This window comes from Capricornis sumatraensis, chromosome 17 (assembly GCF_032405125.1).
Source record: "Capricornis sumatraensis isolate serow.1 chromosome 17, serow.2, whole genome shotgun sequence".
NCBI lineage: Eukaryota > Metazoa > Chordata > Mammalia > Artiodactyla > Bovidae > Capricornis > Capricornis sumatraensis.
Genome location: NC_091085.1, coordinates 76,584,457 through 76,598,274, shown reverse-complemented (window position 1 = coordinate 76,598,274; position 13,818 = coordinate 76,584,457). Strand labels below are relative to the sequence as shown.

Sequence of the window (13,818 nt, the reverse complement as noted above, 5' to 3'; positions counted from 1 at the left end):
CAGCGGCTAAGACTCCATGCTCCCAATGCAGGGGGCCCGGGTTTGATCCCTGGTCAGGGAACTAGATCCCACATGCTGCAATTCAAGAGCCCACATGCCCCAACTAAGACCTGGCTCAGTCAAATAAATAAATATTTAAAAAACCAAAAACAGCCGGTGCTGCTTAAAGAGTCAGTGCTACTGATGGGGGCAGAGTGGGGGCCCCCGATCTAACCAGGATCACTGCTGGGTAAGGCAGGACCAAAAGGTGACTGACATGTAGAAAACCACTCGGATAATCCGGCCTGAGGTACTGGGAGGTTCTTCCTGGTCATGGGGGGGAGGGTGGAGAAAGACAGCCTGTTAGTACTCTTCCAGCATTGCCCAAGGGAGGAGAGGTTCTAGCACCATGGGCTGGGCTGTGCAGAAGGCATGCCATCCCTCAAGGCTGCAGCACTGTTGGCTTCAGACTCTAGAATGGCAGTTACAGATGGAGGTCTTATTCCATGCCCCCATGTCAGAAGAAGTGCTCTCGCCTGGGAGAACACTGCAAAGCGAAGAGACAGTGATGACGTGTACTGGGCGGGCTTTATCCAAGAGTCGAAAGAGAAAGGTGGTCACTGGACAAAAACACGGCTCACCAGACAAACCCCAAGTGCCCGCTGTGTTCTTGGCACTCTGCCGAGCTCTGGGACACAAAGATGACCTACATGCAGCTTCAGACTGAGAGAATTTCATGCTCGGGGAGTGAGGACAGACATGTAACAAATCCTGACGGAGCCACGCCTGAGGCTATGCACGGAGACTAACAGAAGGAGAGTCTCCTCTGATTGGTGCGGAGGAGAGCGGGTGCATTTGGGGAGGCCCCTCCATGAGGGATTGGCTGCATCTAACAGGCTGATCGCCAGGCAGACAAGAGGCATTCCAGCTGAAGGAACAACATGTGCAAAAGCACTGAGGCGGAACAGAGGAAGGCCCATCTGCTGCAGCACCGGGCACATGTGAGCGAGCGAGCAGCGGGAGGCTGGGATGGTGAGGGAGGGCAGGGCAGACCACCATGAGCCAGGTCGCCCACGGGCAAGAGGAGTCATCAGGGGCATTAAGCAAGCAGAGGCTCTCAACCAAGAGAACAGCAAGACTGAAATACAAAGGGAGTGCTGGTCCTGAGCGGCCAGTTCCTCTCCCATTACTGGCATTTGTCTCAAGTCCACGGCTGGCTGCGTGTACATCCACTGAAGCCTGCTGGCCAGCTAGTGTTCACTAACAGCAGAGCACAGCTTCATCCTCAGGCCAGGTCTCCATCGAGGTGGTCCTTTCATTTATTTTTTTTAAAGTCAGTTTAGGGACTCCCCTCATGGTCCCATGGTAAGATACAGCACTTTCACTGCAAGGGTGAGGGTTCGATTCTTGGTCAGGGAACTAGTATTCCACATGCCGTGTGGCCAAAAAAAAGAAAAAAAAAGAAGAACCCAGGAAGCTGAATTAGGCATCAGAAAGCTGCAATGTGAGCATGACCCTAAGATAAAGGGAAATGAAGGGTCATGGAGAGAAATGTCACTCTGGGAGCTGTGAGCTAAGCAAACCAGCCCTGCCTGCAACCAAGAAGGCCCTTCTGGTGACTACACCCAGACTCGGTATCTCTGTGTGGACACACGCCTAGTTTTGCCTGACTTTTCACTTTCTGTGTCACTGCTGGACATTATTCTGCTGACTCTTCTCTTTAAACATCACTTATTCTGGTTGTGCTAGGGCTTTGCTGCTCTGCAGGCTTTCCTCTCGTTACAGAGAGTCGAGGCTACTCTCTAGGGGTGGTGCAAGGCTTCTCATCACGGTGACCTCCCTCGTGGAGCAGCGGCACTGGGGAGTGCAGGCTCCAGCAGTTGCAGCTCACGGGCTCTGAAGCACAGAATCAACAGTTGCGGTGCACGGGCTGAGCTGGTCCATGCCGCGTGGGATCTTCCTGGACCAGGGATCGAATGCATGTCTTCTACATTGGCAGGTGGATTATTTATCACTGAGCCACCACGGAAGACTTCTATTAATTTTTAAACTAATTTTAATTGAAAAAAAATCATTACTTCTTTAGGTATGTTCAGTTCTGTCAGTCACTCAGTCGTGTGCGACATTTGCGACCCCATGGACTGCAGCATGCCAGGCCTCCTTGTCCATCACCAGCTCCTGGAGCCTAGTCAAACTCATGTCCATTGAGCTGCTGATGCCATCCAACCATCTCATTCTCTGTCGTCCCCCTCTCCTCCTGCCTTCAATCTTTCCCAGCATCAGGGTCTTTTCAAATGAGTCAGCTCTTTGCATCAGAGTATTGGAGTTTCAGCTTTAGCATCAGTCCTTCCAATGAACACCCAGGACTGATTTCCTTCAGGATGGACTGGTTGGATTTCCTTGCAATCCAAGGGACTCTCAAGAGTCTTCTCCAACACCACAGTTCAAAAGCATCAATTCTTCAGCGCTCAGCTTTCTTTATAGGCCAACTCTCACATCCATATATGACCGCTGGAAAAACCATAGCCTTGACCAGACGGACCTTTGTTGGCAAAGTCATGTCTCTGCTTTTTAATATGCTGTCTAGATTGGTCATAGCTTTTCTTCCAAGGAGCAAGCGTCACCAATTTATATACTGATTCCAGCCCTGGGAGACATCTGGCTCCCTGGCAGCTACCAACAAGCAGATGACAGTGACAAGCGCTTGCTCTGCCAGCCCTGGTCCCACCAGGGCCACACACAGCTTCACTCACTCACCCCCATAGCCATACCAGGAGGCAGGTGGTAGGCAACTTGCTCCATTTCACAGATGAAGAAACAAAGCACAGAGAGGGTGAGTAACCTGCTCAAGGTGCCCAGCTAGTAGATGGCAGGACCAGGTTTTGCCTCCACGCAATCTGGTTCTAGAGTCTTTCTTAACTACCACACAAGACTGCTCCCTTTCCACATGGACAGCCCAGGTGTCCTTCACCTCCTGTCATCCGCATGTCCAACATGAGCTCAGTGGTGACACACGACAGGTAAAAAGCCCTGTGGTCCCCAACCAAGTTAAGCTAGCAGAGTACAGATCTGAGGATGTCATTGAGGAGATGATCGAGTGAATAAATGCGAGCTTGAACCCACAAAAAAGGCTTCAAAGGGAAAGGCCTGTGAAACAGGGGCCATGACCGATTCTGCAGCAACTTCCCTGAGACATCCATTCTTCATCCAGGTAGAGATCGAAGGAGGAGCAGGTGTTAATTAGACCAAAAGAGGGTGAGGAGGCATTCCAGGCAGAGCGAACAGCAGGAACAAAGTCCGTTCAGTAGAAAGAAGAGCAAGTTTTGGACCTGTGAGCAGCAAGGCTGAAGCAGAGGGAACAGAGGCTGTGGGGCGAGGCCAGGTCACAGGGGGCTCTACAAGCACCCGAAAGGACTGATCTAAGAACGCTAGAAAGTTGCTGAAGTGTATAAGGCAGAGAGATGACAGAATGTGATGTGGTCACACTGGTTTGTTGGCTTTTTTCCCCCCACAGATCACCCACTCTGGCTTCTCTGTGGAGAATGGACTAGGGGTGCAGAATGGCTATGGAAAGTTAGATGTCTGCTGCAGTCATCGGGTGAGGGATGGTGGTAACCCAGAACACAGTGGTGATAGGAGCAATGGAAAGAAGTGGAGGCATTCAAAGCTATTATATTACTCTTCAAAGAGATAATAATAAAACTGGCAGGCTTGGATATGCGGATGACAAGAGGTGAAGGACACCTGGGCTGTCGCTTGGGCAGTGGGCGGATGGCGGCACCATTCAATGGGACAGGTAACAATGGAACAGAAGTCAGTTTGGAGGGGAAGACTGAAGGTCCAGTGGGGTCTGAGATGTCCACGAGACATCCAAGGGGACATGTGAGGTTGACAGAAGGACAGCTAGTCTAGAACTCGGTGGAAAGGTCTGGACTGGTCCTAGTTTCATCAGCGTGTGGAGTATACGGTCACTAGTGAGTGCAGGACAACAGGAGCCGCGGGGGTGGGTGAGGCCCAGGGAGGAAACAGTACCCGGAGGGGCGGCAGCGTTTCAGAGCTGGGTAGAAAGGGGTGAACAAGCCAGAATGACCAGAGAGATCGGGGGAACTCGGGGAAGCCAAGGGGAGGGGCCGCTTTCAGAGTGACTGAGACACCAACAGCCAGCGCTAACACCCGTTGAGTCCTGATGACGGCCAGGCAGTGCTGAGTGCTCTGAGTACATGGCCAGATTCAGTCTGCACAATGAATGACCTTCTGAGATGGAACCAAGTCACTCCTTTATAGAGGAGGAAACTAGCGAAGAAAGATGAAGGCAGCAACTCAAGAGGTGCTGGGATGGAAACTCAAGCAGCCTGACTGCGAACTCTGGTTCACGTTACCACCTCCAGCGCAGCTCAGGAGGCCAGACAAGATGGACTCAAGACTGGCCAGCAGACAGACTGGTGGGGCTGTCCTCTGGACCAACAAGGGAACGTTCCAGGGGAGAGACACAGTGGAAGCCAGACTAGAACCCACTGTTAAGAATGCTCCAAGCTAGGAGACCAGGCCAAGAAGTTAAGTCTGTGTCCCCAGCAGCAGCCAACTGCATGCTTTAATATAGTAGGTGATGCTCCAAGTGAAGTCCGAATGGCTAACTAAGGACCAGAGTTGCCCCTGCAGCCGCTGACCCTGCGTTGCCCCATCCTAACGCTCTCAGAGCTCTCTGATCCGCTACGTCTGTGATGCTCACAGTGACTTCATGAGGTGGCTAACTTTCACCACGTCTTAGAGATAAGATAATGATGCTCCTCTTAGCTAAGGAACTGGGGCCACAGTTACACAGCTGGCCTGGCTCAGTTAAAGCTCAAATCCAGGTCTATTGTTCCTTTGTGGAAATCACAGTGAAAACAAGACCCCCCACCACCACCCCAAGCCAGAGAGACCTGATTTCAAATGTCAGCTCTGTGTGACCCTAAGCAAGTCACCTATCCATTCTGGGCCTTTCTGTTTTAGGACAACATGGGGTTGCAGGATTACTGTAAGACAATCTAAGTGAAACCGATTCAATCAGACAATCTAAGTAAAACTCCCAATATAATGCTTAGTAAATATCAGTTGTCCATCCCTGGCTCCCCACAACCCCTCTCCATCTCTGTCCCAATAGCTACTGCGGGGCTTCTATGGGGTCTTAGTTTTCTCTTTCCAGAGAACAGAGCAGGATTAAGGCGCACAGCTCTGCTGCATACAGTCCCACCTTGTCCACGATGGAGTCCCCTGTGGGGGCAGAAGGCGGCCCAGGTGTTTGCCCTTTCCCTTCCTGGTGTGGCAGGCCGCAGGCCCCTGACCGCCCGCCTTAATGCCCTGCTGCTGACGGTTTCCTTAGAGATAAACTGGACAAACGGGTCTACGGGCATCAAGGGCTTGAGTGGCAGCAGCACCAACAGCAGGGGGCAGAGCTGCTCCACTGACTCCCATGCCCAGAGCCCTCTAACAGCACTTTCTGTTTCCACTAGAGCTCTCGAAGCCTTTGAACAGAGGTCCTTCAATGTTATCTGATACCATCAGCGGTTTCTTTTCACCTTGACTTTACAGAAGAGGAAATCTAGCCTCAGGGAGGTTAAATGACAGCCCCAGTCAGGAATGCAAAGACTCTGGTAAGGAGGAGGCAGGACACCTCGGTTCAGATCCCAGCTATGCCAGCTACTAGCTCTGTGACTGTGGGCAAGTAAGCTCCACTTCCCTATATTTGTAAAACACGTTAAGACCAGCACCATCATTATTAGGGTGCTGTGGAAATTAAATGAGATAATGTACATGAAGTGCTTAGGACAGTGTCTGGTACAGAGTGAGCACTCGATAAATGGTACCTGTTGCTCTAATTATCAAGCTACTGTGCTTCTGTGGATGGGGGTGTGGGTGCTCTCAGCACCGCAGAAAACCCTCTGTCGTCAGCTAGCCCATTACACCACAGTCGGTGGCTACGTCTGTGATTTCTTCACCAGCCTTTCCTGGAGTCACAAATTTAGAGGAAATGGTCTGCAGCTTGACGAAGTGACGACAGCTTTCTATCTGCGGCATCCCTTTTCCAGAGCTCTGCCTTTAGCAAACACTTCTCGAAAGAGAAAGCTCTTCATGGCCCTGAGGAAGAAGGCCCTGAGAGTGAGCAGGAGCCCTATGGGGGGAGGGGGCACGGTGTTTCCCTCTGAAGATGACGTCAGAGTAGGTCAGACAGAAGAGTCCTAGGTCGGGGCCACGAAGACCAGCAGAGGCAGCTTTTCCCTCCTCCTTGGCCAAACGTCTCTGACAAGGGTGAAAAGCGCAACAACCTTCAGAAAACCCGTCACCTGCTTTGCAAACATGCCAAGAGGCCAGGTCACCACTCACAGCTTCTTGTTTTAACCTCAGCTATAATGAGTGCCAAAAAACGGACGCTTTCGAATTGTGCTGGAGAAGACTCTTGAGAGTCCCTTGGACAGCAAGGACATCAAACCAGTCAATCCTGAAAGAAATCAACCCTGAGCATTCATTGGAAGGACTGATACTGAAGCTGAAGCTCCAATACACTGGCCACCTGATGGGAAGAGCTGACTCAGTGGAGAAGACCCTGATGCTGGGAAAGATTGAGGGCGGGAGGAGAAAGGGGCGAGAGAGGGTGAGATGGTTGGATGGCATCACCGACTCAATGGACATGAGTTTGAACAATCCCTGGGAGACAGTGGAGGACAGGAAAACTTGGCTTGCTATAGTCCACGGGGTCACAAAGTCAGACCCAGCATATCGACTAAACGACAACAAACGGTGTGTGGCCCAGCTGCTTTCCTCCCCAGCAAGAGGGGGCCAGTTTTCCAGAGAGCTTCAGAGAGAAGGGCCCAGCTCTAGAACCAACAGCACTACTCATGGAGAAGGAAGGTCGGAGGAGCTTAAGAGTCCAAATGGGCCCACTGCAAAGGCTGAAGAGAGGAAGCGGGAGGGGCGGTCACCAAGCGTCCAGAGACCAGGGGGATCCTGGCCAGGCGCCCGCTGGCACCAGCACAATTCCGGACTTCCAGGAGGTTTGTCACCTGGCCCCCACTGTACAGCCGCGGTTCCCAGCCTTAAGTGATTTCCTGTTGTCCGGGGAACCTGAGAATCTGGCGGAAGGCCCTATCGGAGGCAAGACTGCGGATGTGGCTGCAGACAGGGGATGGGCTGGTGTAAGAAGGCGAGGGGAGGAGTTGGGCCAAACTCCAGCAATTTCTCCTTTCAATATCCAGCCCCACCCTGTGACTAGGAAAACAAAGGTGTGGGGGGAGGGGAGAAGAAAAGTCATTTCCTTTATTGTAACTGGAGCCCAGCTGGGTAAAAGCGGGGCTGGGAGTCACAAAGAATGGATCTGCTTTGGGTAGCTGCTTCTGGCAGACTTGAACCCAGACACTCTGAACCCACACTCTGAAATCAGATGAGCTGGGGTGGAAGAGACCTTTTAAGACCGTTCAGGCTGAGGCCTTGTGCTCCTCGTAACCAAAGTCACTTCTAGAGTCAGAGAGAAAATGCAGTCCTTCTAAGCCCTGAAAATATTCCTCCAATTTGGGGCAACGTCAAATTAGCAAGATCGAAGCAATCAATCCTAAAGGAAATCAACCCTGAATATTCACTGGAAGGACTGATGCTGAAGCTCCAATATTTTGGCCACCTGATGCAAAGAGCCGACTCATTGGAAAAGACCCTGATGCAGGGAAAGATTGGAGGCGGGAGGAGAAGGAGGCGACAGAGGATGAGATGGTTGGATGGCATCACCGACTCAACAGACATGAGTTTGCGCCTACTCCAGAAGCTAGTGGAGGACAGGGAAGGCTGGCGTGCTGCAGTCCGTGGGGTCACAAACAGTCGGACAGGACTGAGGGACTGAACAACTACAACAAATCGGCTCCAGGGCAGCCAGTCTCCCTAGGGCAAACCGCCAGGCTCTGTCCAAGGGTTCCACGCCATCCACTTCATGGGAAAGCTCAGGAGTCAGGAGACGTGCCCCATCAGTAGAGCGAGATCAGAAGGATTCTCTCCTTGAGGCAAAGCTGCAAACAGGAGACTGAACTGAAATACTCTGCTTCCCCCACAGGCATGACAGTGGTTTAATTGCCAGGGTGGTTCAAAGTTAAAATACACATGTGCATATAGGGGAATACAGACACACTCAACATAACACTTAATGACAACTACTGATTATTTATGGTTTTCTATGTGTCAGGTGCTATGCCAGGGACTTTTTACAGGTCACTACATTTAATCCTCTTGAACAACCTTGTGAGACGAGAACTATTCTTTTCCCCATTTTACAGATGAGGTACCTGAAGCTCAGGGAAGTCACTGACGGCCAGTTAATAAACTGCAAAGCCAGGGTTTGAAAACAGTTCTCTTTCATAGCCTGCACTCTTTGCCACCAGGATAACGTACCTCACTTCTTTGTGAGCGTGTACTTGTGTCTGTCTCATACACACACACACAGTGCACTCTAACAAGCTAGCATCTCACCAGACCTACTAGTGACCCAAGACTTCACTTCTAGAGCCAGCTCATTTCATGTAATTTTTGTCTTTCTCGTTTCAGGCCTCGAGTCTGTGACATGAAGGGGCTGCATCATTCAGAAAGCGGTGCTTCTAGTTACAGGAGAATCCAGCGATTCTCCTTAGCTTGTTCTACCCATTCTTGCTTATTTTGGATAGAACATATCCATACAAGTAGGAAAATGGCAGGAACAAACGCGACCGTGTCGGCTGAAGGCCGAGGAGAGTTCCAGCCTGGGAACTCACAGGGCTCTGATGCTGGTTTGGCTCAGCTGTAAAATGGAAGGGCAGCCAGAGGCCCCTGCAGCTCTGACACTCTGCTCCTATCTTACCAAAGAAGCAAAACGGAAGTAGAATCAACTTCCCTGGGGATGAGAGAAGTAACCAAGGCAGTCAGATGCACAGCCAAAACTGGCGAGCTCTGAGTTAGAGCTGAAAGGGCAGGAAAGTGCTCCAACCCCTCCAGAGGCCAGAGCCCTCCAGGCCAAGCCCCCGCGTTGTTCTCCGGGCGGAGGCAAGTGCTCAAAGGTCAATTCAGGAACTTGCTATCAGCCCAGGGGATGCTTTGCTGTGTGTGGGAGCTGGAATTCACAGCACGTGGTGCCTGTCTGCATTCTATCATTCTCCGTCGTGAGCACTGCATTCTATCTCATTCTCCGTCGTGAGCACAGCCCTGCCACTTCAGACCACAAATGCCCACCCAGCCTCCTGGTGAAGAATGACTGCAGGCCAGGCGCTGGGTTACACTCTGTATTATACAAAGACAAGCTCCTACTCTCGAGGATTCTAGCCATTCAGTAGGTACCTACCATATTTGACTTCATTAGATCTCAACAAGTCTGTGAGAGAGATGATTAACATCTGTATTTTCCTGATGAGGAAACTGAGTCTCAGAGAGCAGGAACAGATCTGACATTAAAGGCTGCGCTGTTTTCAAGAAACCAAGCTTTCTCCAAACAATCATCTAAGAGCCACTGATATAACAGAGTTAATAACAAAAAGCAGGAAGCTAGGGAGGCATCTGGAGTGAAGAAGAGCTGGCTGTGCCAACAGCCCTCAAGGCACCCGTGTAATCAGAAGTGCAGGTGTAGGACAGCCACGCGTTCTCATCCTCAGTCTCCTCATCTGGCCAGATGAGGGTGCTGGGACACCCTGAAAAGGGCTCCCCCCATCCCCAAACCTCCCACCTCTAGCCGTACCTGGCCCATGTGCCGTTCTTCCAGTTCCATCTGGCGTCGGGGGGGCCACACCTGACCTCTGCTAACATGCACTTCCTGGGCACCTCCCTCTGCCCCCTGAACACCACCCCTCGAAATGGAATCTCTCAAGTCAGAAGCTTGTTCTGTATCTTCCAGAGGATGAAGGCCAGTGCCTAGCCCGCAGGGCACTGGTGAAGACAGGCACATGGACTCACTTACCGGAAGCAGGAGGTATGCCAGGCTTCGCTGACGGTCCTGTACAACCGCTGGTTGGGAGCAACGTGGTCTCCACAGCCCTGACACCTCCAGGCATCTTCACCTGCACACAGAAGCAAGGGGTTCAGAGGCTGAAGAAGCAGGGAGTGCGGGGGCAGGATCCCCACCTTGTAGAAGATGGCATTAACAGACTCTGGTGCTGGAAGGGCTGAGTAATGCTCTGCTCCACGCACGGTTCCCTCCTCCACAAGATCCCCGCCGAGCAATCATCCAGCTGCTCATCTCCCCAGGGACAGTGACTCCGTGGCCTCACAAGCAGTGGCGTTCCACTTTTTAAAAAATGGTCCTGGCACTTCCTTGGTGGTACAGTGCGTAGGAATGCGCCTGCCAACGCAGGGGGCCTGGGTTCGATCTCTGGTCCAGGAAGTCTCCAACTAAGCCCATGTGCCACAACTACTGCGCCCCCGTGCTCTGACTACTGTGCACCTAGAGCCTGTGCCCGCTCACCGCGACCAGAGGAGGTCTAAGTGCGGCAACAAAAGGCCTGAAGCAGCCAGTAAATTAATAGATGAATATTTTAAAAGCCGGTTCTGGTTGGTCCTATTTTTTTTACTGAAACAAAACCTGCCTTTTCCTTCCTTCCAGCCCATGCTCACAGTCCTGAGTACATGGAATGAACAAGTCTCTTTCTTTTCGGGTCAGCCTTTCCTACAACTGTCCCTAGCCAGCACCCAGAAAGGTCTGTTCTCTAGATTACACAAGGTGCAGCCTTGTCCTTCTCCTCAAAAGCCCTAGTTGTGCTAATTTCCCATCACTTCGTCCAGGAGCTCATTCATTCAATCAGCATCATGGGTCTTTTCACTGGACCCGTTGGTCTAAGCTCTACACTGGAGGCTGTTGGATAAGTCACCTTGCTCCTGAAAGAGGAAATGCACTGGAAAGGAAACAATTCTTCCATATTGGTTTTTTTTGTTTTTTTTTTTTTACTGAGATGTTATTTCACATCAAAGTACTTAGTTCAGAGAAAGAAATTACCAGTACAGTAGGAAAAGAACAAACATTTCATGAACGCCTCCTACTTGCCAAGAACTGTGCAAGGTTCTTTCACAGACCCAATCTCAATTCTCAAAACATACCATGAGACAGATATTATTATATTCATTTAATGGGTGAGGGAACAGAAACTTAGGGCTGGGGGTGAAGCTCAAGCAGCAGCATTAGCACCCCAACTCAGGTCTGGCTCACTTTAAAGCCTGTGCTCTTTCTAGTTCCTGCTCATCCTGCTCAGGGGAGCCAGGAAAGTGTCTGCAGGGGAAGTTGAGCCTTGAAAGATGGGGAAAGTTTACTAAAGCCTGAAAAAGGATGGGGAAGGGCTGTGTGGGCTCAGAGAAGTACGGGCAGTAGCACAGAGCCCGTCCATGTCCCTCTGAAAGGGACAGAACACGATGCTCCTGGTGTGATTCAGGTGCTAACTTCATGAAATAAAGCAGGCTGCTGAGATCAGGTTGTGGTACCTGACTCGGCCCTAGGAAAAGGGACAGGGTTGTTAAAAGACTGTTGTGCGCCCGTGTGTGCAGCTTTGTTCTCTCTGGGTAACTCCAGACTGCCACAGGCACAGTGACAGGCACCGGACCCTGGTCTACAGGCACAGGGGCCATGAATAGACAATGCACGGCTCTGCACACTTTAAGACTGCCTGGCGGCCTTCTGGGGCAGCCAGGGCACAGGCAGCTGTCCTCGCAGCACAGGGAAGTGTTGAACAAGCTGGCAGAAGGTTTTAAAGCCTCAGCTCACCCGCTCTCTCCATGCATCACCTCCTGGATCTAAACTTCTTAGACTTTCAAGGGGGAGAAGCCTTTGTGTTTTGAGGGTGGTACTGCTCACACAGTGCACCAAAAACCTCACAAACTCCGAGGCAGAAAAGTCTGAGACACTCCCTCCAACTGGGTTATAGGTGAAACAGTGGTTTAGTGAGAGGGTTTTTAGTGAACACAGACATCAAAATGAATCTTCCCAGTTCTGGAGGTACTGGCATGAAATGTTTTGGGAACTCTTACATGAAAGGCCTGCTAAGACTGCCACATCTCACCCCCAGCAAGTCTCATTATTTTAAGCCACGCCTGCTTCTTGTTTTTACTTTTTAATCCACAAGGAACAGTCTCTGAACTGACCACCCACTTACTCAACAATTTGTCTTGGCTCTGAGTGACCTCTGGCTGTTTCCAAAATTCAAGAAGAATCAGGATTTCCACTATGAAGATATTCAAGCTAACTTGTTATGTCCATACCCTCCAGAGCCTGCACTCGTCTTGAGAAACTCAAAGCCATTAAACGCACACTTAACACGTGCTCTGCACTAGACACTGCTGCTGCTGCTAAGTCACTTCAGTCGTGTCCGACCCTGTGCGACCCCATAGACGGCAGCCCACTAGGTTCCTCTGTCTCTGGGATTCTCCAGGCAAGAATACTGGAGTGGGTTGCCATTTCCTTTTCCAATGCATGAGAGTGAAAAGTGAAAGTGAAGTCGCTCAGCCGTGCCTGACTCTTCGAGACCCCATTGACTGCAGCCTACCAGGCTCCTCCGTCCATGGTATTTTCCAGGCAAGAGTACTGGAGTGGGTTGCCATTTCCTTCTCCAGTACTAGACACTAGGGCACAAAAATCAAGATCCCTGCCTCAACTTCCTCCTCTCACATCCACCTGGTTCCACCTTTGGAAAGTCTCCGTGTCCTTTGGCACGGCCACCCCCCCAGCCCGAGGCCAGGCCCTTGGCTTTTCCTAGTGTACTGCAGTCTCGGCTGACTCGCCCAGACTCCCCAGTGTCTACAGAACTCAACTGTTGAGCACTGTGCTCTGATCTGGACTCCACCTCATCACACCTTTCAGAAGACAGTCTCCACCACCACTCCCTTTTCCACTGGCTCCTTCCAACTGCCATTTAAATAAGTTCAAGTCTTTCTCATTAAAAACAAATCTGGAGCCCGCTTTCTCCTCTAGCTACCACCCTTGGTTCTCCACTTCGTAGCCACATGTATTAAAAGCTGTCTAACAGAAGATAAACTTATGGGACTTCGCTGGTGGTGCAGTGGGTAAGACTCACCTGCCAACGCAGAGAACGAGAATTCGGTCCCTGGTCCAGGAAGATCCTACCTGCCGTGAAGCAACTAAGCCCATGAGCCACAACTGAAGCCTGAGTGCCTAGAGCGTGAGCTCTGCAGCACAAGAAGCCACTGCAACGAGAAGCCCACGCACCACAGCGGGGAGCAGCCCTCACTCGCCACAGCCAGAGAAAGCCTGCACTACCGTGAATAAATAAGTAGGGGTCAAGAACAAGTTGATGCATCATTAAAAAAAAAAAAAGGGCTTCCCTGGTGGCTCAGCTGGTAAAGAATCCGCCTGCAATGCAAGAGACCTGGGTTCAATCCCGGGCTTGGGAAGATCCCCTGGAGAAGGGAACGGTTACCCACTCCCGTACTCTGGCCTGGAGAATGCCATGGACTGTATCGTCCAAGGGGTCGCAAAGAGTCGGACACAACTGAGCGACTTTCACGTCACCTTCCCTTTCCCTGGTATTCCAGGGGTTAAGACTCTGCCTTCCAGTGCGCAGGGTGTGGGAATGCACCGGGTGTGGGTTTGATCCCCGGTCAGGAGCTATGATCCCACATGCCTCGGGACCGAAAAAACAAAACAGAACACAAGCAATACTGTAACAAATTCAAGAAAGACTTAAAAAAAAGAGAGAAAGAAAACACATTTATAATTACCAAAGGGGAAAGGGCAGGGAGGGATAAATTAGGAGTTTGGGATTAGCAGATATAATCTACTATATACAAAATATATAAACAACAAGGTCCTACTGTCAAACATGGGGAAACATATTCAATATCCGGTAAAACCCAAAAACC

The 13,818-nt window shown here is 51.0% G+C and overlaps 1 protein-coding gene across 1 annotated transcript in view; it reads right to left on the bottom strand.

Annotated features, from left to right (window-relative positions):
* The window catches only part of LIMK2 (LIM domain kinase 2), a 52,084-nt gene that overhangs the window by 29,153 nt on the left and 9,113 nt on the right, over positions 1–13,818 (bottom strand). The window contains exon 2 of the mRNA XM_068989567.1: positions 9,917–10,016. Coding sequence (XP_068845668.1) covers positions 9,917–10,016 — 100 coding nt within the window. The remainder of the gene's footprint in view (positions 1–9,916; positions 10,017–13,818) is intronic.